Source organism: Phocoena phocoena, chromosome 1, assembly GCF_963924675.1.
Source record: "Phocoena phocoena chromosome 1, mPhoPho1.1, whole genome shotgun sequence".
Lineage (NCBI taxonomy): Eukaryota > Metazoa > Chordata > Mammalia > Artiodactyla > Phocoenidae > Phocoena > Phocoena phocoena.
In genome coordinates, this window is record NC_089219.1 from 13,854,293 (window position 1) to 13,881,356 (window position 27,064).

At 50.4% G+C, this 27,064-nt stretch overlaps 1 protein-coding gene across 1 annotated transcript in view; it reads left to right on the plus strand.

Annotated features, from left to right (window-relative positions):
- Window positions 1–27,064, plus strand: part of IGSF21 (immunoglobin superfamily member 21) — a 243,710-nt gene that overhangs the window by 185,703 nt on the left and 30,943 nt on the right. Inside the window, exon 4 of the mRNA XM_065891784.1 lies at window positions 16,993–17,111. Within this exon, the coding sequence (XP_065747856.1) occupies window positions 16,993–17,111 (119 nt within the window). The remainder of the gene's footprint in view (window positions 1–16,992; window positions 17,112–27,064) is intronic.

Sequence of the window (27,064 nt, forward strand, 5' to 3'; positions counted from 1 at the left end):
ACTGGTTGGGAAGGCCTCCTGAGGGGCTCCAGGCTGAGCTGCAGGTTTGCAGGGAGAAGGAAGTTTTGCTTTATTCAACGGGGGTAATTGGTCCTGCTCCGAAGCAGCCCCGGGGCCATCCCACAGGAGAGAGGGAGTACTAGGCCACACTCAGATGCTTGGCCTTCCTGATGGGCTCCGGGAGCCAGACAGACCTGAGTCTCTACCCCAGCTCTTTCAGGCATTAGCTGTGTGACCTTAGACAAATTGCTTGGCCTCTCTGGGCCTCAGTTTCCTAACCTGTTCAGCGGGGTTCATCATTTTCATCTTGCTGGGTGATTGTAGGCACAAATGACAGAATGTCGGCTGGCTGCCATGTCCATCTCAGAATTTGAGGGTATTTCCCCTGACCCTCTCCCTGCGGGAAGCCAGGCTGACTGACAGCCACACTGGAGGGGCACACCGGCTCCGGCCCCAGCAGGTGAGGCTTCTCTGAATTGCAATGCTTTGGCATGCTGTCTGCTTTTCTAAGGGTAAAGAATCATTTCTTTGAGCCTCTTTTCTGATCCTTTTGTCAAACTGTGGTTGAAGAGATTGGCCTCTGGGCCACTGTGGTCCCAGTATTAAAGGGACCTACGTGATAGATTCTTGCTGGAGTTCGCGTCCAGGAAAAAGTGGTCCCTGCAGATGATGCGATCTGCTCTTGGTCACCAGAAAGCACAGCCAGGCTATGCACCCAGGGCCCCATGCTGCCGCCCTCAGCTGGCAGGAGGCCTGGAGCAGAAATCACTGCTCTAGAGCCTTAGAGGTCCTGATCATTCTGCTTCCCCTTTACGACTCTCCAGCCTGCGGGAGTGTGTTTCCATCCAGCCACTGACCGCTGACCGGGGGAGGGAAATTGCAGAAGCCCAGAACCTAGAAAGGCAGTGAGCACGGGGGCTCAAGGCATCCACTCCAGAGCCCGACTGCCAGGGTACAAGCCTGAGCTCTGACATCCTCTGGCTGAGTGACCATCAACAAGTTCTAGACAACATCCATGTTCCTCAGTTTCCTCCTCTGTGAACCGGGCTGTTAATACTAACACCTACCTCATGAGGTGGTCGTGAAGACCAATCTTTGCTGATGGGGTAACCGAGGCACAGATGTGATATGACTTGTCCCAGATCCCTCGACTATAGCACATTAAAGCTGGAAGCATCTGACACAGGAAGCTCTATTATTTATTATTACTACTATTATTTTTCTTACTTCAGAGGGCTTCTGTGAGGGTTGAAAGGGATCAGTGTTCCATGTGCCTCCCACAGGGTCTTGCACACAGTAGGTGTTCAACTGCCACGCAGAGATGAGCGAGGCACGAATTGTCCCCTAGGATCTCTTGGTCCAGTGGCCTAACCCTAGCCTTGCACACAGTAGGGTCACAGCTGTGTTCACTGAACATGATCAGAGTGGTCACTGGTGCCGGGAGGTACGGGGAACCCTGGGACAGCCATAGTCCACACCTTCCCTCTCCTGCTGAAGGCCGGCTTGGTTCCAGTGGGCTTGGCGTCTTCCTGATGCCAATTCTCACCCACTGCCAAGTACAGAAGCAAAGACGGAGAGGCAGACATTCTTGTTAAAAAGCAAAACACCCGCAGGGTTAGAAAGGAGGCAGCGGGCACAGCTTCGTGCCCCTCAGCCTTTCTGCCTCGCTTCTAGTAGGCTCACTGCCCAGCTTCCCTTATCCGAGGTCCCTTTGGCCCGCTGCCTGGTTTCTAGTTCCCCACCACCCAGTGTCTTTCTCCACGGGGCACATGCCGCATGCCAGGTGCCTGCTGGGCCTGGGGTGGCATGGGCTGTTGACAAGGTAGAAGGAACGTCCTGACCCCTCGGCCCCTCCCGCCCTTGCCCACCTCCCAGCCCAGAGGCTGAGTTGAGCAGGCTGACTGTGAAGGGCTAAGTGGATCAGTCGGGATGCGGAGGAGAGAACGGTTTCCATGGCGTTTCCATGGCAGCGGCAAGAAGCTAGAGAAGAGAAGCCTGGAGAGGAAGGGGAGGGGGAGAGAGGGGGAGGGATCACCATGGGAGGAACAGGGGAGGGGCAAGCAGCTGGCCAGAGGGGCAGGGGAATGGGGTCAACAGAGAGACAGGGAGGTGGGATTGGGATTCGGGGCCTAAGGCTCAGTGTGGCAGCTGAACAGGGTGGGGAGGGCCGGGAGGGATGGCACAGTGACCCCCATCTTCCATCAGCCGCGCATCAACGGGGCCAGAGCAGCAGGGACCAGTGAGCCTCAATGTCAGCATCCAGCATCCTGGTGACTAACTTCCTGGGCTTGGGTAATCTAGGGATCCCACACTAGGATCCCTAGAGCTAGATGATTTCTTAGGAATTCGTCTTCGGAAGATAAAGTTTGATTTCCAAGGGGCGTTTTCCCACATTAGAAATAGGTCACTCCCTGTTTGCCCACTGGGAAATCCCAGCTGCCATCTCTGGAGCACCGCTCTGGGCAGGAGTGAGGGGGGCCTTCCACAGTGATATTGTTTGAGCCTCAGAACAAAGGACTCACTGTGGCTCTGATGCAGAAGCTAAGGACCAGAGAGGCAAGGGACCTGCCTGAGGTCACACAGTCCTAGGAGGCTGAGCTAGATTTGGATGAGCATCCCCCCTCCCCAGTAAGTTCCCATCCAGCACAAAGGGTCCCTTCTCAGCATGAAATTCTAGGACCTAGGAGGATGCAGCAGGGGTGGGCCAGTGGGAAGCAAGCCCCTTCCCTCAGCAAGTCAGCGGAGGGGTAGAATGCGGCCTCCCCTCGTCCTCAGTCTAGCTGTCAGTGTAGTGAGTAATTGGACCCCAATTACAACACCTTAATGCTTGGGCCAGAATCGCCAATCCACAAATCTGGGGCCAGGAGCAAGTCCTGCGATGAGTCTGAGGTTCCCTGGATGGGGGAGGGGAAGACCAATGGAGGGAGGGGGTTGGGAAGGGTGCTAGCCTGTTCTGGAACTTCTCCCCCTTGTCCGCCCTTCTCTATTATCTCCCCTCCAACTACCAGCCCCGCATCTGATTGGAAGCCACAGATATTTCATACCCACTGAGTGGTTTCATGATGGAAACCATTTTCAGGTTGAAAAGGGGGATGAAAATCAGAGTAATGGCTTTTTTTTGTTTTGAACTTTTTTTTTTGGCTACGTTGGGTCTTCGTTGCTGCCCTTGGCCTTTCTCTAGTTGCGGCGAGCGGGGGCTACTCTTCGTCGTGGTGCGCAGGCTTCTCATTGCGGTGGCTTCTCTTGTTGTCGAGCACAGGCTCTAGGCACACGGGTTTCAGTAGTTGCAGCACGCAGCCTCAGTAGTTGTGGCTCGCGGGCTCAGTAGTTGTGGTGCACGGGCTTAGTTGCTCAGCGGCATGTAGGAATCTTCCCGGACCAGGGCTTGAACCTGTGTCCCCTGCATTGGCAGGCGGATTCTTAACCACTGTGCCACCAGGGAAGTCCCCACGCTAATGGCTTTTTAAAGGTTCTGGGGGGAAAAAAAAAAGAGTTCAGGCAGGTTCTGAAAAGAAGGGGAAAAACACACAAGATAGAAGGTAATAAAGCTCTCAGCGCTGAGGGAGGGGCTCAGCTCTTAGGTAAGGGGCTTTTCGGCTGCTCCATGTCCCCTGCCCAGAGTTCCCTCTCCCTCCGTCCCCTGCCTGGTTCGAGACAGCCTGTTCACCTCTAATTGGTGCTGCTCGTGTGTCCTCAGGTGAGCCCACCACATTTAGACTGGCCAGACCTTTGACTGGCTCCCCAGCCAGAGGGGATGTCTGGAAGGTGGTGGGGTCCCCAGCTGAGGGCTCCCAGCCCCATCGAGAGATTCTGACATGTCCTCCTGCTTGGCTCGGGGAAGAAGTTGGACCCACACTCTCCAGCTTTGTGTTGTAAAAATAGCACCAGATTTTTCTGGCTCTATGAGACCCTGACTCATCGAGACTCTGGCTCATGGCGATCACAGTGGAAGTTCAGTGAACACCTATTATGTGTCCCCCATCCCCACCCCATGTGAGGGGCTCTGTAACACCATCACCAGTCCTCAAACCGTGCTGCAGGGGGCCATCTGGGTCTATTTCCTGGGGCCCTTTCTGGGTCACTTGGCACAGGTGGCCTGGCCTCTCCATCCTTGACCCGCTGCTGACTGCTGTCTGGACCAAGGCAAGTCACTCCTCTCTCTAGTATGCTCGTTAGTTAAATGGAAGGTTGACCAGCATCCTGATTTGCCTGGAGCTGAAGGGCTCCTGGGACAAGGAATCTTCAGTGCTAAAATCAGGAAAGTCTTAGACAAACCAGGACTTGCTAGCTGGTCACCCTAGTTAAGACCAGGCTGGACTGGAAGATCTGATATGAAAGGAGCAAATCTCCCAGCCTCCTCCACGTGCACCTGTGCCCATAGGATGAATCCATTAATTCAAGGGAGAGTTTCCTTCCTCTGCCAGCATCTCTGCCTGGTGCAGTCCCCAGAGCTGCACACCTGCCTGGGGAATGTCTCCCCAGTCTGCTCCTGGACAGGGCTTGCTGGAGGAGAAAATCCAAGGATTGGCCCAAAGGAAGCAAGGGAATCATTTCTGACCCCTTGGGGTTGAGACTTCTCTTCACAGGCAGCTTCCCCAGGAGTGTATTAACCAGGGGAGGCTCAGGTCTTAACATTTCAGGTGACTTTAGCCAAGTTCACTCCAAATGGGATGAGACCATTTGCCCTGGATCTAAGTCTAGTCTCTGGGTCCCACTTTCTGAGCTGATCTTGAGGGTAGACTTACTTCCAGGAGGCCAGGAAAGATTGAGAACACATCATCTCTTTCAGAAGCTGGGGGACGGGGAGCAGGTATAGGTGTGGTCCAGGAGGGCAGAGCGGGATTCAGCATCAAGTCGGTGGAGAGTGAGGGTGATGGAGGCCACGTGGCCAGCTTGGGGCAGGCCCTGGGGGTTTCAAGGACCCATGCATAGCTGCAAAATCTATCCATCTCAAGCAAATTCCATTCAACAATATTCATGAGGGACATACCATGTGTCAAGGCCTTCCAAGCTCTAGGTTCTGGTTGGTTTGGTGAAGCCAGTGGAAGGGGACCTCCCAGTGTGTCTGGTGGGGAAGGGCAAGGTTAAACAGATGGATGGACCCAAGGCGAGGGAGGAGGGCTGAGGACCTGAGACTTGGGGCTTGCTGACCAGCAGCAGTAGCATCGCCTGGGAGCCTGTTAGAAACTTTAAAGTCCCTCCCCAGAAACCTACTAGAATCTGCATTTGAACCAGATCCCCGGGGGATTCTTGAACACATTCAAGTTTGAGCCTTATACCCCAGCACCTTCCCAGGGTGTCCTATAGAGGATCCCATCCCGAGATAGGGTCTAGGTCTAGACAGACCCTTCCTTGCCTGTCCCCAGGTGCTTTCCCAGACCTACTGGTTGCCACAAATGCTACCCCCAGTAGCCACTGCATTTCTGAGTGCTGGGGGCGTTCGTGCAGCCATCCAGGGCCTGTGAAGGAAGAGGGCAGCCAGGGAGGGGAAGCAGCTGGGGCTACCTGAGCAGGTGCACACCTGAGCAACTGGGCCAAACAAACAGACCTGAGCTGCCCACGGGCTCCCAGCCAGGCTCTGCAAATTGGACCGGTGCAAGGGAGGGGGAAAGGCAGATGCCTCAGCCCCCACCCCCATCCTTTGTCAGAGAACAGCACACCTTTTTCAAGTGTCTTGTTAGCCGACATCCCAATAGCACCCACGGCTGCCAGACTTCACGGTCATTGTTTTTTTTTTTTCATCCTACAGCTTGGCTTGGGTTGTTATTCTTTTTTTTTTTTTAATTTATTTATTTATTTATGGCTGTGTTGGGTCTTCGTTTCTGTGCGAGGGCTTTCTCTAGTTGTGGCAAGCAGGGGCCACTCTTCATCGCGGTGTGCGGGCCTCTCACTATCTCAGCCTCTCTTGTTGTGGAACACAGGCTCCAGACGCGCAGGCTCAGTAGTTGTGGCTCACGGGCCCAGTTGCTCCGCGGCACGTGGGATCCCCCTAGACCAGGGCTCAAACCCGTGCGCCCCGCACTAGCAGGCAGACTCTCAACCACTGTGCCACCAGGGAAGCCCCTTCACGGCCATTTTTATTAATTCTGTCTCAAGACTCTGCAGAGGTGGAGCGGGCTTTCTGTAATAGTTGCCCCGGCCTCATGGGGCCATGACATTTGAACTTGGAGAGTAAGCAGGTGTTGGAGGGAGGGAGAAACAAGATCCAGGCCTCAGGGAACGTGCCACCAATCAAGGAACCATGGCAGGCGCAGGAACAGTAAAACTTCATTACTTTCCACCTGAGAGCTCTCCAGCAGGCATCACGGAAAGCTGGGCAGGCACTAGGCTAATAGGATTGCAGGGGGTGTGTTTAACCTACTTGCTAGAATGAACTATTTCCAGGCCCCTTAGAAGCTTCGTTTCTATGCAAACAATGGTTGTACAAATGAAAGGCTCTCTCATCTCTTCATTAAAGCGGAGCCTCAAAGGATCAATTGCTACTTGAATCTTTTTCATTAGCCCAGAATGAGGTACTGTCTATATAAATGAAGACCTTTGCATGACAAAATGCTTTTTAAATAGGGTAGATTATAAAAGTTTGGTTCTGATGAGTCTTCTTCAGCAAATTCACTTGCTGAATTTTGCCGAAGATGTGAGGCCACACACCCCTTTCTTCCCTCCTTCCCTCCCTTCCTCCTTTCTGGATCTGGGGCCAGATCAAGGAGGGGCCTACAGTCAGACTGAGTTTGGGCTTGATCCTCCAGTGTATGGAAGCCACGGGAAGGTTTTAATTTGGGAAAGGACAGGCCAGATCCTCACTGTGAGAAGGTCGCTCTGGCAGCAGGGTAGGGAGGGGATAAACTGGAGGGCCTCAGGCAGGGAGACATGGCAAGAATGAATACAAAAGTGGAGCAGTTCCAGACAGAGCAGAGTCAGTAGAGTGGAGGGAAGGAACTGACCACTGTGTCATCTGTCCTGCCAGCTCCCATCCCCCGAAAGAAGATTAGAAGAAAAGAGGGTCAGAGGCAAATGTCATGCACACTTTTCTCTTAGAGAAATCCCATAGCCCCCGCCCTTCCTCCCCAACCTTTTTATCCACGTGGCCACACGATTCCCACGGGACTTGTTACCTGGGCTTGGAGCTCACCGCGGACTGAGAGAAGCATTTTGATAGTAGGAATAACGTAACGGAGAATGAGCTGCTTCTCAAGGAAGCACCCCAAGCAGAGTGTGCAAAGGCAAAAAGCCATAACAAGTGGAGAAGTCCTCACTGTAGAAAAGAGTTGAGCAACGTCTTCAGGTTAAAATAAGCCCAGCCATGCCACTCCTTGGTATGAACCCAAGAGAGATGAAAGCATACGTTCATACAAAGACTTGTCCGCATATGTTCATAGCAGCTTTATTTGTAATAGCCAAATAGAGAGCAGCCCAAGCATCCATCAACAGGTCAGTGGATAGACAGGAGGGGCTATAGCCATTCAATGGGAGGCCACTCAACCTTAAAAAGGAATGGACTATTGATAAAGGCAACAACATGAATGAATCTCAAATAACAGTGACGAGTGAAAGAAATCAAACAAAAAATAGGACATGCTCCATGGTTCAATTTATATGAAACCCTGAAAACGTGATCCTAAGAAACAGCGACAGAAAATGAACCAATGGTTGCCTGGCCTTGGGGGCAGAATGGGGGGATTACAAAAGGACACAAGGAAACTTTTGGGGGCGATATGTTCATTATCTTGATTGTGGCAATGGTTTCAATGGTGTATACGTATGGCAAAACCCATCGAATGTGTAAACTTTATGCACAGTTTATTGTTTGCCAATCAGACCTCAATAAATCTGTCAACAAATGTTTTGGTTAAAGGCAAGGATCCCAGGAGACATAGTGTAGGGGCAAACTAACCTAACACATTGCACTACCCCCAAGACATGGCAGGATGAGATCGGTGCTTGTTATGATGACCTTGATCCAGGGCCAGCTTAACTAACGTTCAGCTGGTTTCTCCCAGGAAGGAGGAGGCATACATGCAGACTCAACTAAAAAAAAGACGCCTTTATAGTGACGCCTGACGGTCCCCGACTTACAATAGTTCGACTTTACAACGGTGCAGAAGCCACATACATTCAGTAGAAACCGGGCTTCAAATTTTGAATTTTGGTCTTTTCCCGGGCTAGCCATACGCAGTACCAGACTCTCTTACGATGCTGGGCAGGACAGCACGCTCCCAACCAATCACAGGATCACGAGTGTAAACACAACCGATACATTTACAACCATTCTGTACCCAGGTAACGATTCTGTTTTTCACTTTCAGTATAGTGTCCAACAAATTGCATGAGATATTCAACACTTTATTGTAAAATAGACTTTGTGTTAGATGATTTTCCCCAACTATAGGCTAAGGGAAGTGTCCTGAGCACAGTTAAGGTAGGTGAGGCTAGGCTATGCTATTCATGGTTTAGCAGGATGTAACCTCACTGTAAACTGAGGAAGGTCACTATTGTTCTGTCTTCTTCCACGTTATGTACTCAACACCGTAAACATGGTAGATGCTTGATAGTTTGTTTTAAAATTTTAATACATTAATGGTGCAGGGGGAAAAAATCTGACAAGCGCCTACAGCATGCCAGGCTCTGCTCTAAGTGCATTTGCATGTCATTAATTTAGGTTTCAGGTCTCAGCAAAAGTCACTTACTGGATCATCTGATTTGCCAACAGTACAGGAAAAGTAACTCAGAGATCCATTCCCTGTTTCATCCCAGCCCCACCCTCTGCTCCCAAGTCCACGATCTCCAGTCTGGGAGAATCTAGGACTCTTCCCAGTGGAAAGACAAAGTCAGGAAAGGAAAGATGATCAGAGGCTGTAGAGTCGTATCAGGTGTGGGGAATGTGAATACAACTGGCTCAGTAAACTCCAGGCATCAGAATTAAGGGACCCACTGGAAGCTGGAAGAAGGGAATTTAGGAAAATAAAAGACCATCCCTTCTCCCAGCAGGGAGGAAACAGATGGCTCTCAAAACCTGGAGAGGTGGCAAGGCTCAAAACAGAAATATGCTCAAGAGCAGTGGAGGTAAATTCCGGTCCCAAGGGACTCAAATTAATTTGCTGGGAAAGGAAGATCTGACTTAGAGTGTGGGGATGGCAGTGGGGTTCCAAAGACCTCTCACGGGCTCTGGCATCCATCAGGCTTGGTTTCGAATCACAGCACCCACCTGCTCACTCTGTGACCTCCTCACATCCCGTCTTCTCTGGGTGCCTCAGTTTCCTCATCTATACAATGGGGATAATAATATTATTATTGCTGTATAATACATACCAGAGCAGGTTTTATATACTGCATTATAATAGGGTAGGATCCAGGGAGATAGGCTAAAATGCATAGCACAACGCCTCTCATTGTAAATCTCTATAAATATCAGCTCCTTCCAAAGGCTGTAATCCCACAAGGCAGATATTATAACACCCAGTTATCAGATGGAGAAACCGAAGCACAAAGAGGCCCAAGGGCCTTACCCAACCTCCCGCAGCTAGTCAGGTGCAGAGCCCAGACCAGAGCCCAGGGCACCTACATCCTGGCCCTGGTAGCTTCTGCCGCCCTCATTCATACAGTGAATATTCTCTGAGCACCTACCACGTGGCCAGGCTCGCCTTCAAGTAGCTCATATGCTTCTCTGGGAGGGAAGACAAAAGGGTACCAATGTAGCGTGATATGGATAGGTAGGTGCTCCCAGACAGACACAGCCCTGGGGAGGTGGAGAGGGACTCTGTCTGCACGGGGAGCGGCGGGCAGTCAGGGCAGCCTGCCTGGCAGAAGCAGCATCTGAATGTAAAGCCCTAGGACCACTATGTATCTAGTGATTCTAGTCCATTGGACTTTCAAGCCACACCATTTTGGGCTAAGCCCTTGAATTATCCCACGTAATCTTCTCAATTATCTGGTGGGGAGGGATCATAAATGGGGAAAGTGAGACTCAAATGCTAGGCTTTGAAAGATGGCTAGAGGCTTGCTGTGTAGATAAGCAAGGAAAAGTGGTCCAAGCAGAGGGAACGGCCTGGGCAAGGAGGCACAGAGGCAGGAGACAAATCCTTGGCATCTCTGTGTCTACCCCTTCCCCCACCCCTAAGGCTCAGCACAGGGTGTGGTACACAGTAGGTGTAAATACTTGTGCTGAGCATGGACAGACTACAGTCCTGCCCCTGGGCCTTGTGAAGCCCCAGTGACCAGCTCTTGCCTGGCCTCACCTGAGCCACGGGGACAGCCAGGGGGGTCTCCGCTATCCCTGTGCCCAGCTTTTCAAAAGCACAATTACTCGCCTGCCCTTCAGAACCACTGTCAGTGTCGGTAAACCCCAGCTGCTAAAGTACATTACACTGAACTCGCCAGAAACCTTTGCCATTATTAATAGTTTATTGATTGCAGCCCATGGCTGATGAGAGCAGGTCTCCTCACCCTCAGCCCCCTCGGGGCCCTGCTATCTGCGGAAGGCCTTCTAGCCAGCATGCAGATCAATGCCACTCAAATCTGGAGAGAGGGGGTCTCTGGGCCACTTAATCCACTTTAGAAGGATAACGCTGAAGGCACAAGCTCAGACGAGGTGCTGAGAAGAGGCAGATTGGTCCAAATGAAAGCTGTGACTGGAAGCTCTTGGATCTGCAGACAAGAACCAGAATCTCCCTTGGGGTGGGGTAGGGGATGGGGGGCTGCATGGCTTGCAGCAGAGGGAGGACCACACCATAGCCTCCTGGAAGGTCTCACCATCCACCCATTTAGCAACTATTGATTGAGTACCAACCATGATGGCAAGCACTGGGCCAGGCCCTGGGATACACTGGCAAGCGAGCTGGACGCAGACCTTGCCTTCATGGATTTTATGGTGCATGGTGTGGGGGAGGAGGACATTTGTGAGTTCCCAACATGTCATTAAGTTACAGTGTAGACAAGAACTGCTCAGGAGAGGCATGCAGAGACCTGCTGTATCAGTTAGCTATGGATACATAACAAGCAGTCCCAAATGAGGATGGTTTAAAGCAATGTATTATAGCTCATGAGGTTGGGGTTGGCTAGGTTCAATCCCGAGTGTGGCCTTGGCTGGACCAGCTGGGCCAAGTGGGGCCTCCCTCCACTTGCTCTCAGCCTCCATCAGAGGCTTGTTCTCAGGACAGAGGCAGAGGGAGAGAGAGAGAATTCTTTTGAAACTTGGAATTTGTACACCATCACTTTCACCACATATTATTGGTCAAAGCAAGTCACAAGGCCAAGAATGGGGGAATAGACTCCACTTCTAGGTGAGAGGAACTATGAAGGCACTTTGCAAGATACAGGGAGGCTGTTAATCCAGGCCATCAATGCATTCAATCTACCACAGCCACCCGGTCCAGGTGGTCACTTTCTAAGTGACCTTTGTAACTTGAAGGATGTAGCCAGGGGAAGAAAATGCAACATTCTCAGGAAAACAGACTGTTGCAATCAAAAGTGCTGAATCAAAAAAGATACTTGGCTCAATTCACCTAGGACTGTCACCTATGAGGGATCCTGGATGGGATTCTGGAACAAAAAAAGGACATTAGTGGGAAAACGGGTGTAATTTGGATAAAGTCTGGAGTTGAGTTAATAGCGATGTATTAACACTGGTTCTTAGTCTGACAAGAGTACTATGGTCTTGTAAGAGTTAACAATGGGGGAAATTGGGTGAGAGGTGTTTGGGGACTGTATTCTCTGTGCAACTTTTCTTTAAATTTAAAATAATTTCAAGTTTCTTTTTGAAAAAAAGGAACTTGGCACATGGGAGGAATGGAAAGAATGCCATTGTCGCTGGAGGATGGGGGAGCTGGGATATGGCAGGAACCAACTGTGCTGAGCCTTGTTGGCCCAGATAAGGATTCTGGTCTTTATTCAAAGAGCAGAGAGAAGCTTTTGAAGGGCTTTAGGTAGGGGAGTACCATTAATTCCATTTGCATTTGAAAAGATCTGGGGTCTACCTTGGTGCACAGATCAGGAGGGAGATTAGCAGGGGCAGAGAAACCAGTTAACTATTCATCCCATATTCCAGGTGAGAAAAGATGTTGACAGTGGAGATACAGGGGAGAGGATGGTTCAGGACATATTTAAGATGCAGAACATCCAGGACTTGGTCACTGACTGTGTTTGGGGATTATAGAAATGGGAAGCATCAAGGATGGTGCCCAAAGTGTGGCTTGGACCTCTGGCGGAGAGCAGGACCATTCGTGGAGGAAGAAACATCCGAGGCTGTAGAAGTAGTCCTAAGCAAAAAACCGCCTCCTTCATAAAGCACCAATCTAGATGTCCCCTGAGCTGTCTTCTATACCACCCGTGTTGTGTCACCCAAACATATTGCCGGTGTTACTGTCACCAGAACACGAGTGTAGTGATTGCCTAAACACATCACCTGTGTCCCTAGCACAGAAATACATCTTCTGCATATATCACCCTATGTGGCGGTTACCTGTGCATTTCCACCTGTGTGTCAACCGTGTCGTTATTATCTGTAGCTGCCAGCTCCATGTGTCCCTGGAACCTGTTTCTTTACAGAGCTGTCACCTGAGCATGTCACCTGTACACCTGTCACCTACGCAAGGCCTTTAAGAAAGTTGCCTCTATAACAGGCACCTATGAGTGTCACCTAAACATGTCACTCTAGATGACTGTCATTCAACAGCCCTGCCCAGTAGGGAGGCTATTTTTTTTCAGTCTAGCTGAGTTACAAACAGAGAAGATAGTTCCCAGAGGGGACAGTTCCCTGCTGCTTCTGCTGTCACGGTGTTCTTTTCTTCTGAGATGGGAGGCAGCATCTTCCCCACAAAGTTTCCTTGATGAAAAGCTTCCCGTTCTTTAAGTCCTTTTGTGACAGTCGGTAGACCAGATGTCAGCCTCTGTGTATTCTATGGAAATGAAGGTGTTTGTTTATGCTAATGTGAGTTAGGCTATGGGAGGGAAGGAGGCTCTGTTAGATGGGTGGGCTTCCTCCATGAGACCGGAGATGGAGAGAGAGAAGCTGGGCGCCCAGGTGTGTGTGTGTGGGCACAGAGGGTGGGGGAGGTGGGGGACAGTGAGTCATAGGAAAAAGTAGCTGGAAGACAAAGATGGGGGTGAGGACAGCTGAAATGAAAGGAGAGAGGAGTGACTCTGAGGTTAGATTACTCAGTAGAAACAGATGGAGAGAGAGGCTTAGCTGATGGAGAGGGAAATGTGTTAGCTATGGGGGTGGACGCGAAGAGCAGAATTGAAGGAACCCCCCTTCTTGGCGGCAGGGCTGGTGCAGGCGTCCAGGTCTCCAGAGCCTGTGCTCTTAGCCAACGCCCTCGTCCTCCACCAGGGTTCTGATAGGACTGCTGGGCTAGTTTGGTGGGTAGAGCACTATGCTTGGCATTTACTAGGGTTCCATGAACATGAGCTTCTTCCCCCGGGTTTCTGCTGTGGCGTGAGAACCTCCAAGACCCAGACACAGAGACCCCACTTTCTTTAAGTTGTGGCCAGAAAATGCTCCCCTTCGGCTGCATGATGAGGCCCAGAGAAGGCTGGAACTTGATGGAGGACACACAGATTTCCCTGATGCAGCAACAACATAGCTTCTGAACTCCAGGTCAAGGCTCTTCCCCTTCAAAGTGTCCAGGTCTCACTTACCAGGAATCCCCTCTCCCTCACAGGGCATCACAGAATCCAGGAGCAACAGGTAATTGTCCTGCGACCATTTTAATGTGACATTCCTGCTCACAGAGGTCTTGCAGTAACATCATCACATTTAATCCTCACTGCAGTCCTGCAAAGCATCAGCTCCATATTCTAGATAAGAAATAGAGGCTCAGAGACAGCATGGCTTACACAAGGTCACACAGCGTACCAACAGTGGGGGCAGGATTTGAACTTGGCTCTCTCTAACCCAGTGTCAGAGAGGAGTGAGGAAAGAGCTGCCCCAGTGACATTTCCATGGGGAGAGAGAACAACAGACCAACTCATTTTTTTTTTTTTTTTTGTGGTACGCGGGCCTCTCACTGTTGTGGGCTCTCCCGTTGCGGAGCACAGGCTTCGGACGCGCAGGCCCAGCGGCCATGGCTCATGGGCCCAGCTCTGCGGCATGTGGGATCTTCCCAGACCGGGGCACGAACCCGTGTCCCCTGCATCGGCAGGCGGACTCTCAACCACTGTGCCACCAGGGAAGCCCCAAACCAACTCATTTTATCGTGGTCTGACCCCGTAGACCCTGTAGAAGGATCTAGAATAGAAATCGTCAAACTACAGCCTGCAGCCTGTAAACCAAGAATTTTTTTACATTTTTAAATGGTTAGAAAAAACTGGAAAAAGAGAATAAGATTTCATGGCACATGAAATTGTATGAATACAAGATTTGATGATTATAGATAAAGTTTTATTGGAACATAGCCACGCTGGTTCACTTACTAAGGGTGGCTGCTTTTGCTCTATAAGAGCAGAGTTGAGTAGTTGTGACAGAGACTGTAAAAACAGCAAAGCCTAAAATATTTACTCTTTATTTTTACTTTTTTATTTGAGATTTTTTTATGTGGACAATTTTTAAAGTCTTTATTGAATTTAATACAATATTGCTTCCGTTTTTTTTGGTTTTTTGGCTGCGAGGCATGTGGGATCTTAGCTCCCCGACCAGGGGTTGAACCCACACTCCTTGCATTGGAAGGTGAAGTCTTAACCACTGGACTGCCAGGGAAGTCCCAATATTTTACTCTTTAGAGGACATGTCTGGAAGAAGGTTTGAGGGAGCATCTCCTGTCCTCATGGGTCGCCTCCTCTGAGAAGGCCTCTTGACCACCTCGGGCAGAATCAGCTGCTCCCCGCTCACTCTACGCATGGATAAGCTCACCCTTTCCCATGGGATTTGGGTTTTTCTTTTAATGAAATATAGTTGATTTACAATGTTGTGTTAGTTTCAGGTGTACAGCAAAGTGATGCAGTTTTATACAGATAGATAGATAGATAGATAGATACTCTTTTTCAGATTCTTTTCCATTATGGGTTATTACAAGATATTGAATATAGTTCCCTGTGCTATACAGTAGGTCCTTGTTGGTAATCTATTTTATATATAGAAGTGTATATATGTTAATCACAAACTCCTAATTTATCGCTCCCCCCACCTTTCCTCTTGGGTAACCATAAATTTTTTTCTGTGTGAGCCTATTCCTGTTTTGTAAATAAGTTCATTTGTGTGGTTTTTTTGTGTGTGTGTGGTACGGGGGCCTCTCACTGTTGTGGCCTCTCCCGTTGCGGAGCACAGGCTCCAGACGCACAGGCTCAGCGGCCATGGCTCACGGGCCCAGCCGCTCCGCAGCATGTGGGATCTTCCCGGACTGGGGCACGAACCCGTGTCCCCTGCATCGGCAGGCGGACTCTCAACTGCCGCGCCACCAGTGAAGCCCTGTATATCATTTTTTAGATTCCATATATAAGCAATACCATATGATATTTGACTTTGTCTTACTTCACTTAGTGTGATAATCTCTAGGTCTATCCATGTTGCTGCAAATGGCATTATTTCTTTTTTATGGCTGAGTAATATTCCTGTGTGTGTGTGTGTGTGTGTGTGTACACACACCACATTTTCTTTTTTCTTTTTAACATCTTTATTGGAGTATAATTGCTTTACAATGGTGTGTTAGTTTCTGCTTTATAACAAAGTGAATCAGCTATACATATACATATATCCCCATATCTCCTCCCTCTTGCATCTCCCTCCCACCCTCCCTATCCCACCCCTCTAGGTGGTCATGAAACACCGAGCTGATCTCCCTGTGCTATGCGGCTGCTTCCCACTAGCTAGCTATTTTACGTTTGGTAGTGTATATATGTCCATGCCACTCTCTCACTTTGTCACAGCTTACCCTTCCCCCTCCCTGTATCTTCAAGTCCATTCTCTAGTAGGTCTGCGTCTTTATTCCCACTTCGCCCCTAGGTTCTTCATGACCATTTATTTCGTGTTTTTTAGATTCCATATATATGTGTTAGTATATGGTATTTGTCTTTCTCTTTCTGACTTACTTCACTCTGTATGACAGACTCTAGGTCCATCCACCTCACTACAAATAACTCAATTTCGTTTCTTTTTATGGCTGAGTAATATTCCATTGTATATATGTACCACATCTTCTTTATACATTCATCTGTTGATGGACATTTAGGCTGCTTCCATGTCTTGGCTATTATGAATAGTGCTGTTATGAACATTGGGGTGCATGTATCTTTTTGAATTATATTTTTCTCTGGATATATGCCCAGGGCTGTGTTTGCTGGATCCTATGGCAACACTATTTTTACTTTTTTAAGGAACCTCCATCCTGTTCTCCAGAGTCCCATGGGATTTAGGGCATTGATCAGCTTCCCTGCCTCCTTATCCATTGGGATGGGGGGCGGTCCATGGAGACAAGAATTTTACTGTGTTTCTTCTCAAGTCTCCAGGGCCATGCATAAAGTGATAGCATGGCCGTGTGGAAAGAGGAATTCAGATTCCCATCCTGGCTCTTAATAGCCATGTGGGGGGGGGGGGCAATTACATCCCCTCTGGAGTCTCAGTTTCCATGTTTATGAAATGGGAAGAGCGATTCCTGTTGGGGGGGGCAGCTGTGAGGAATGAGTGAGCTGGTGGACTAGGTGACAGTTTTGAGCCTGAACCACATGACAGGCGCCTCAGTCCATGTCATCCTCAGGGGGGGCCCCTGGGAGCGGGCACATCACCATCCCTGGCTCAGCCCCTGAAAGGAGCACAGATTCAACTCTAGTTGAACACACAGCCCACAGCTTCATCCTCTGAAGCATCGGGCACAGGGCCTGGCATACAGTCGGTGTTCCATAAATGTTTCTCCTGCACCCAGCACAGCACGTGGGCACGGCATGGTGGGTCCAGGAGCGTTGTTGACAGAAGGCTGGATGGTGGGGCTCTGGGTCTGGTTTACTGCAGCGCCGTGACTGCCCGCCCCAGGCAAGGGACCCTCATCCTGCACCTCTGCTTCCCCGCAGGCTGCCCGAGGTCCGCATCTCTGACAACGGTCCTTACGAGTGCCACGTGGGCATCTACGACCGCGCTACGAGGGAGAAGGTGGTCCTGGCATCAGGCAACATCTTCCTCAACGTCATGGGTGAGTGCAGGGCTCTTGGCACTGGCGTCACTGTGTGCGTGCACGTGTGCCTGTGTGTGCGTGTGTGTGTGTGTGCGCGTGCGTACCCACGCACACAGAGGGGCTGTCCTGGGAACCAGCTGCTGTGCTGGCACTGGACCCTCTTCTCTCCCACCCTTGCCCTCGAGGGCAGGAGGCCAGCCATGCTGAGGTGTGACTGATGTGGCCTCTCAGGAACCCCTTCTCCTACCGGCACTGACACCCGGACCTGAGGGAGGCAGGGCTGTACCTCATCCCTGCAGCCTTGCGGACCAGGCACTTTGAAGGGGCTCCGACATGTTGATTGGAATGGATGAGGGGCACTGAGACTTCCCGAGGGGTGGCAGCCTGCTGCAGCCTCTGGGCCTCAGTTTCCCCTTCTGTAAGATGGGGGTGGGATGCAGGCTTAGTGGATCACTCGTGGATCTCCTAGCCTCAGGCTCTGCGACCTGGTGAGGTCACGGGGAGAAAATATTGAGTTGCATGGGCACCTTTCCCAGGTGAAAGCCAGGAGCCACGTTCATGGAAGCACCTGTAGCAAAGTAGAGTGGGGGTGGGCACTCCCCTGGGGGGAGGACAATCCAGGAGCCTCCAGGGTAGGGGAGGGGGATTGAGACAGCATCTCAGTGATGATGCATACCTACTGCAGAGAGAATGTTCCCTCCCTGTGCCTCCCAAGCCTTTTCCAGGACATTGAAGCATCGGGGACAAGTTAGAAAGAGTGCCGGACTGGATGTCAGGGTTCCTGGGTTCCCACCCTGTGTCTGTGCCTCCATTTCTACATCTGTAAAATGGGGATAAGAATACTAGTGCCTGTCTCTGGCTGGCTGTGTCCCCTACCCAGCCCCAGTTTCCCCACTTGTAAAACAAAGCCTTTCTCCACGTGGTCTCAGAAGGCCCTTCCAGCGCTGACGTTCTTGCCGGGCACAATCTTGGGTTCTGGGTCAGCTCTGCTGCCAGGATTCTAGGTACTTGGCCTTGACTCCGGACTCTGTGTTCCCCGATTTTCTTATCAAATGATATTTATCAGGGAAACAAAGCTTGCCATACTCAGGCAGTCAATGAAAGCATAAAGGCCTCGTGGAAACCACTGCTTCTGGGGAAATGGGAAACCTCCAGAGGCCCGACCTCCAGAGGGACATTGAATCCTGTAGCAGCGGCACGCGGTGTGTTCTGGCTTCCTGGGGGACAGGCCATGGCCAGGAGGTGGCAGTGCCAGGAAAACCTCCCCTCTTGCAGTCACCCGCCCACGGAACGGCTTCTGTAATACTTGGACAAGGAGGGTTCTTGGTACCGAGCCCTAGGCTGGTCACACCAGGGAAGCCGGTGCAGATGAAACTCGGTTTGCTCCATCAAGGAGCTCCCAGTCTGATGAGGGATGTGTACTCAGTTGTTTATTCATCAGATATTTATTGAGCACCTACTACGTGCCAGGAAATGGCCATATACTTTCAATAGGAAACATCTTTGTCCTTGGGAGTTTGTGTCCAGTGCGTGAGACAAACATAAAACACATGTGCAGTTGGGTAAGTGAGGTGATTACGGATAGTGACAAATAATGGGAAGAAAATCACGCAGGGTAATGGGGTCAAGAGTGATACAGGGGAGGTGGCAGTCAGTTTAGGGAGAGGGCTCAGGGGAGGCCCCTGGAGGCCACGAGGTTAAGTGCTTTCCAGACCTATGTCATTTAGTCCTCACAGCCAACCCAAGAGGACGTACTAGCACTATTATCCCTATTTTGCAGACATAGATATACAGGCACAGAGAAAGCAAGCAACTTGCTTGAAGTCACACAGCAAGGATCACAAAACCTTCCTGTGAGATCAGGCTGCTTAGTGTTGAGGCCGGAACCCGGGTGTCTTGACTCCTGGGCCAGCTACGTTGCACGGATGGAAGCAGTGTAGAAGGTCCAGCTGAGGCTCTGCTCTCTGGTGCCTGTGAGGAACCAGAGTCCTCAAAGCCACCTCTGCTACGAGGCGCACTCCTCCCCCACTCACCAAAGTCTCCTGAGCAGGTTACTGTCCCTCTGTGGCCTCGGTTTCCTCATCCGTACGAGGAGGTGGTAGAACCAGATAACCCTAAACCTCCTCTGCTAGTTCCAACCGAGGCACAAAGAGGTCTCGTGGGACCAGCCCGGCTTGCACAGCTGGCCTGACAATCCCAGCTGAAGGAGGTGGGGTGCTCCCGGTAGGCTCCAAGGAGCAAGGGGCTTTGTGCTTCTGGGCTTCTCCCACAGGGAGGTGGCAGTCAATCCAGGGATGGGGCAGACAGCTCCCGGGATCCCACTTACTGAGCAGCAGGGTGAGGCTACCAGGAGGGACCAGAGAGGGGCAGGGCCAGGGATTCCACCCTCACCCACCCCAGCGCCCCCAGGAAAGCTCTGACCCCTAGAAGTTCAGCGCATCCCTGGGTGGGACTCTCCCTGGAATAGCAACCCCCCCCCATCTCACTCAATCCTCTGACTGTCCCCAGTGCTCAGAGGTCACCATGCTTGTCACTGGTCCCTACAGCCTAGCTGTCCCCTGATGGGTCAAGTCCACTGGTGCTTGCCACGCGGGCAGGACCTGATGCCTTGCCCCACCATGGCATGTGCCTGACAGTGCGTGAGCTCCCAGCTTCATGCGCATTTTCCGACAGAATCCTGGCCACAGCCTGTGAGCTGGGAGATGTTATAATCCCCATAACATGAGGGGAAATGACTTGTCTAGGGTCATAACAGCCATCTGAGGCCAAAACCCGTGGTCTAAACCAGTGGTTCACAAACTTGAATGAGCATCAGAATCGCCTGGAGGGCTTGTGAAGATACAGATTGCTGGGTCCCACCCCCAAAGCTCCTAATTCAGCAGATCTGGGGTGGGGCCCAGGAACCTGCATTTCTCACAAGTTCCCAGATGATGCTGGTGCTACAGGTGCCAGGACCACACTTTGAGAACCACTGGTCTAAACCACTAAGTCTTCAAAACATACTAATTCTGTATATCTCTCTATTGATATCGATATCGATACATGCATCAAGAGCTGTGTCTATACTCTTATCTATATGCGAATGTATTTCTCCTTCCTCCTTCCAACTGTCACCTCACCCCAGACACAGGAGGATGCCCCATCTGCATACAGGTCAAGGACACGCAGGTTTGGAGCTGAATCCCAGATCCACCATGCAACCTTGGATTCATTAGCTTCCCTGGGCCTCTGTCTCCCCATCTGTAAAATAGGGGTAAGGATGCCTCCTTCCTAGGACGATTGTGAGGTTGAAATTAGAAAAGGTTGGGGCTTCCCTGGTGGCGCAGTGGTTGTGAGTCCGCCTGCCGATGCAGGGGACACGGGTTTGTGCCCCGGTCCGGGAGGATCCCACATGCCGCGGAGCGGCTGGGCCCGTGAACCATGGCCGCTGAGCCTGCGCGTCCGGAGCCCGTGCTCCGCAACGGGAGAGGCCACAACAGTGAGAGGCCCGCGTACAGCAAAAAAAAAAAAATTAGAAAAGGTTTGCAAAACACCTAGCCCAGCACGAGGCAGCTAAGAGGTTCAGTAAGCCAGATTTTACTGTCTTTATTAACATTGTCTCTGGCCTGCCTGCTCTTGGGCACGGCTGTGGCTGCCTCTTTCTTGCCCCTGGTTTTAGCCCTGACACAGAGAAGTCCCATCCACTATTCCTGACTCCAGGGAAATTTAAGCCAGTCTGAGAAATGAATGCTCACATGTTTGTGCCCACTGGCTCCTTGGAAAGGGGGTCCAGTCCTGCCCTGTTTATGGGCGTCAGGGTGGCCGGCCTCTGTGTGACCATCTTCCTGTAGGTCTGCCTGTCCAGACATGTCTAGGGGAAGAGCCAGGATACGTCCCAAGTTTGAAAATGACAGACACACCTCAGTCTTGGCCAGTTTGTGACAGTTCCACGGTGCTTCCCATAGAGCTTTTCACCTGATCCTCACCGCGGCCCCTCAGGGGCAGGATAACCATTATCCCCAGTTCCCAGGTGAGACGACTGAGGCTCAGGGAGAGGAAAGGATTGGCTCTGGGCCCCACAGGGCTGTGGCTGTCCCTGGCCCAGAGCAGTGTGGCTTCTGAGGTTCAGCAAGGTCCGGACTGGTGAGGGGAGGGCTGGGAGAGACAGTGGGGCTAAGTATAAGCCAATTGCCCGTGTAGTATCTCCCATAACCCTGGCGGCCACGTCAGCCCATGAGGCAGAAACTGCACTATGCCCACTGCACAGACCCAGGCACAGAGAAGGAAGTGGCTTACTTAGTCAAGGTTGGGAGGATTAAATGAGATGATCCATAGTACAGAATGTTCTGAGCCCCCGCACAGGCTGAGTGACCCATAAATAGTATCTCTCTACAAACTACTGTATATAAAAGAGATGAAAAACAAGGTCCTACTGTACAGCACAGGGAACTATATTCAATATCCTGTAATAAACCAAATGGAAAAGAATATGAAAAAGAATATGTATATATGTATAACCAAACCACTTTGCTGTACAGCAGAAATTAACACAACATGTAAATCAGGGAATTCCGTGGATGTCCAGTGGTTAGGACTCCACGCTTTCACTGCCCAGGGCCTGGGTTCAGTCCCTGGTCAGGGAACTGAGATCCCACAAGCCATGCAACACAGCCAAAATAATAATAATAATTTTTTTTTAACTCCCTAAAAAAACCATTGAAAATCAACTGTACTTCAAAATAAATAAATGAATAATAATATCTCTCACAACAAATAGTGATCATGTCAGTTAAAAATCAGGCACAATTAGAAAGGTTTAAAAATTGCCCCGCCTCCCCCTTCCTCCCCCATGACTGTCTCCTTTAAATATATTCCAAGGCAGGTTTCAAAAATTAAAGTCAACTCATTGTTTTGGCCTGTCTGTGGCATTGCATAGAAAGACCCTTTCTTGTCACACACACGCACACAGAGACCTTCCCTCCACGTAAGTGGAGGTCATTGAAAGCTGGGGTCTCCTTTGGGCCTAAGCCCTTAGGTCTCCTAAGGGGCCCTAAGGGCTGTGCAAGGAACAGTGGGGCAAGACGGCCCCTGTCCAATTTGGGGGTCAAGGGGAAACTTCCCAGGACAGTGGGGAGAGGGTAGCCTAGAGGGTGGGGAGCGCCCAGGTCCCCACCTACATCAAAAGCACAGAGCAGGTCCGCCGGAGAACTGGGCGCCCCAGCCCGCTATCACCAAGCCTGCATCCATCCAGAACATTCTAACGCGCTGTTTCCAGAGGCCTCTGGGTAGAGATCAAACTGCGAGCGCAGCTGTAATTTCACGCCTATAACATCCCCGCTCTGTGGTGGGGAAAGACATTTGGGAGCCCCATGGGTGACACCGAGGGTTCGTGTTAAAATGTTTTCATCCAAGCAGCAGATAAATTGTAAGCCAGTTTGAAAGTTGCATGCTGGGCCCCGGGAACGCAGTGTACACAGTCACGGAAGGCTCTCGGAGGCTCTTCTTGGGGGTGTGGGTTATGCGGGGGAGCGTGTTCAGGCTGGGACGTTACAATCACTTAAATGTTGAGAGGCCCAGATACTCCCACCTGCTGAAGCCAAAAGAGGCTGTTCTTTTGATTTCGCTGCAACACCAAGGCACAGGGTATCTTGGCCACCCTCGCCGTGCAGAGTTGCCACTGAGGGGGCCTTTAACTCAGAGCTAATAATCAAGGTCACTAGCCATCAAGCACGGCTATCTGCCCAGCCCTGTGTGCTGAGTATTCAATCCATGGTTCATCATGTGACCGTCATGAGCACCTCCCGAAGTAGGCATTGTCACCCCCATTTTACAGATGAGGAAACGGAGGCTCTGAGAGTTTAAGGGGCTCACCCACACGAGTGCCAGAGCTGGGGCTCCCAGCAGGTCTGCCTAAGATCAGAGCTGGTGTTCCTAACAGCATCTCTGAGCTCCCAAGGGGAAACATCCCAACCTTTGGCACAAAAGCTGTTAGTGACACAAATGTCAAGCAAGCATGGGGGGGGGGGGAGCAGTGCAGAGCAGAGAGAGTGGGGACCTTGGGGAGACTGAACCCCAACTGGGAGCACTTGGCACTCAAAACTCAGATGGCCAGTGGGGCTTGCTGTCCCTCTAGGGGGCTTGCAGGAGTCTGGGGGGAGGAAAAGCACGTCCATCAGTGCCCCCCGCTTCTCCATTCCTGTGCCCCAGTCCCCGTGAGTGGTTCTCCCATTCGCTACTACCCAGCGCCCCCTCACTACTTAGATCCTCTGAACGGAGCACTGAACTTGGAGTCCAGCCGACCTGGGTCCAAATCCAGGTCAGTGTCCACGTGTGACATGGACAGTCCAGTATCGAACTTTCCTGTCTGGTAAAAACAATATCAGGATGTCTTTTTGGTTGAAATATATTAGAAGGTGACTTGGCTGTCCATACACACGGGCATTCTAAATCTCATTTATTCATTCATTTTTCATTCATTCATTTATTTACCAAATATTTATGGAGCACCTGGTACATTCAGGTGCTGTTGTATGCATGGGAACTCAGCTTCGGCATTTGGACAGACAAAATTCCACGTCCTCAAGGAACAGTCAGTGCAGGAAGCGAGGCAGACACAAACAAGTAGACAGCTGGGACCTGTGATATGTCAGAGGGTAGTCAAGCAAAGCAGAGGGAAGTGGGGCTATTGTAAACAAGGTGGACAGCAAGGCCTCTCTAAGAAGGTGACACTCAAAGAAGGTGAGGCCCGAGCCATGTGGGTTTCATGCCTTCATGCAACCAATTCAATGGCTACTTACTTATTCATCAGCTCCCCCGTGCCAAGCAGAGTTCTAGGTGCTGAGGACATGTCCCATCGAGGGATGTAGCTCATGGTACAGATGCAGAAGCAAGGTTTGGGGACTGTGCTGCATCCCCAGGGCTGCCCATAACATGTGATCATAATCTGGGGGCTTAAAGCGAAAGGAATGTATTCTCTCGCAGTTCTGGAGGCTACAAGTCCAAAATGAAGATGTCGGCAGGGCTATACTCCTTCTGACAGCTCTAGAGAAGGGTCCTTCCTTGCCTCTTCCAGCTTCTGGTGGTTGCCAGCAATTCTCAGCCTCCTTGACCTGTAAATGCGTCATTCCCATCTCTGCCTCCATCCTCACCTGGCGTTCGCCCTCTGTGCGTCTGTGTCCCAATTTCCCTCTCCTTGTAAGGACACAAGACGATGGATGAGGGTCCACCCTAATCCATTATGACCTCATTTTAACTTTACATCTGCAAAAACCCTATTTCCAAATAAGGTCCCATTCACAGGGTAAGGACTGCAACATATGTTTTGGGGGGACACAATTAAACCCACAACAGAAACTGACCCAGGAGGGAGCAGGGCAGATTCACTGATTCCAAAGCCCATACTCTTGGCTCCCAACCACAAGAGTCACTGCTCACTGTGTGTTTGCTCACCTACCACGCACCGTGCTAAGCTTTTCATAAGGGAACTTATTGAACAGTCACGACAGCTCTGGAAGGCAGGTACTGCCACTTCCCTTTTGACAGAGGAAGGATCTGAGAGGTTCCATCACTTACCCAGGCCACCCAGCCAGCTAGTGCCAGAGCAAGGGTAAATGCATCCTATACGCTTAACCACTCCACTCTACTAGACGTCACCGAGTATTGTTAGGCATTAATAAAATGTTCTATCTTGGGATCCCTGTGTCTCTTCTGGAGGCTTCCAAGTGAGGTTGGCAGATAAAGGTAGAACTTTGCAACCCGAGGCCACAATGGCACCAAACGACACTATATGCTTTTCTAAACCTGAGGCCGGGGGCCACGGAGAACAGTTGTTAATAAACTTTGCATAGCTTGTCTTTTTTTTTCCAGTGAATTTTTATTAAGTGCATCTGGTGCTTTTCTCCCCCCTTGTTTTTGTTTAAATTGATTTTTATTGCGGTAGAATTCACATAACTTATAATTCACTCATTTGAAGTACACAATTCAGTGGTTTTCTGGCCTGGCCTCGTGGAAATGGGCTCAGCCTCTGTCACCCCCCCGCCAGCCTGCCTGTAGCTCTCACCAGCCCCAGAGCGAGTTTCTTCTAATGGAATAAAATAGAGTACAGAAATAAACCCTCACATCGATAGTCAACTGATTCTCGACAAGGATGCCAAGACAATTCCCTGAGGAAAGAAGAGTCTGTTCCACAAAATGGCGCTGGGACAACCAGATAGCCACGTGCACATAATAAAGGTAGACTTTCCCTCACACCCTGTACAAAACTTAACTCGAAATCCATCATCAACCTAAATATAAGAGTTAAAACTATAAAACTCTTAGAAGAAACACACAGGAGAAAATTGTGACTGTGATTCCATTGGTCTGTCTATCTCCAGTGTGAGTTGCTTTCTCCCCTGCTGTGTGACTTTGGACCACAAGTTCATGGGAAGTTCTCCTGTGGCCAGTTCCTGGACCTTTCCCATTAGAAGAAACTCACCCTGGGGCTGGTGAGGGCTAAAAACATTCCTGGCAGGGTGACGAAGGCTGAGCCCACTTCCCTGAGGCCAGGCCAGAATCTAGGATTTCTGGAGAGCTCTGAAGCTCTGCTTTCTAAGACCAGATTCTTTTATTTTTTAAAGGTTACACTCCATTGATAGTTATTATAAAATATTGGCTATATTCCCCATGTTGTACAATGTATCCTTGTAGCTTATTTCTCCTTTTCTTAAAAAATGTTTATTTTGTATTGGGGTAGTTGATTTGCAATGTTGTGTTAGTCTCAGATGTACAGCAAAGTGATTCAGTTACACATATATGTATATCTATTCTTTTTCAAATTCTCTTCCCATTTAGGTTATTACAGAATATTGAGTAGAGTTCCCTGTGCTATACAGTAGGTCCTTGTTGATGATCTATTTTATATATAGTAGTGTGTATATGTTAATCCCAACTTCCCAATTTATCCCTCCCCCACACCCCTTATAGCTTATTTTATACCCAGTAGTTTGTACCTCCTGCTCCCCTATGCCTATCTTGCCCGTCTCCCCATAGGTAACCACCAGTTTGCTCTCTGTATCTGTGAGTCTGCTTCTTTTTTGTTATATTCACTAGTTAGTTGTATTTTTCAGATTCCACATGTAAGCGATATCATACAGTATTTGTCTTTCTCTGTCTGACTTATTTCACTTAGCATAATGCCCTCCAAGTCCATCCATGTTGCAGCAAATGGCAAAGTTTCATTCTTTTTAGCAGCTGAGTACTATTCCATTGTATGTATGTATATATATACACCACACCTGCTTCACCCATTCATCTGTTGATGGACACTTAGCTTGCTTCCATACCTTGGCAATTATAAATAATGCTGCTATGAACATTGGGGTGCATGTATCTTTTTGAATTTGTGTTTTTGGGGTTTTCAGATATATACCCAGGAGTGGAATTGCTGGGTTCTATGGTAGTTCTGTTTTTAGTTTTGTGTAAATGGGTACAGCCGCAGTGGAAAGCAGTGAGACCAGATTCTGGAGCACCAGTCTCTGAATTCCCAGCCCCGTCCTCCTCTCTAAAAGAGGAGCGTGTTCCCAGGACCAATAATTGGAGTGTTGAGGACTTCTCTTGACTTGGGCAGGAGAAATGTCTCTGGCTCCAAGCAGGATGGGGAGATGTGAGGGCTGAGGGCAGACCCTGCATCCCTCAAAGACCTGCTGCTTCTCGACCCAGGCCTGAGCAGAGAAGAAGCACAGCCCTGCCTCTCTGTAGGATGCCAGTGGGAAAGTGGGCTTCAGCTGGTAGAATTCAAAGCCTGCCTGTGGGGCAGGACAGCGGTGGGGGCCTGGGAGGCTGTCTGTGGGACCAGCGCACAGCTGGTGTAAACGGTGGTCCAGGGAGCAGGTTAGTCATTGGAGGGAGACTGCTGGTCTGAGAATCCCTGGGGGTCCCCAGGCAGGGTAGCTGGGAGGCAAGATTCAGAGCCACCACTATAGCCCTCTCCGTAGCCCAGGACGCCCGCTGGG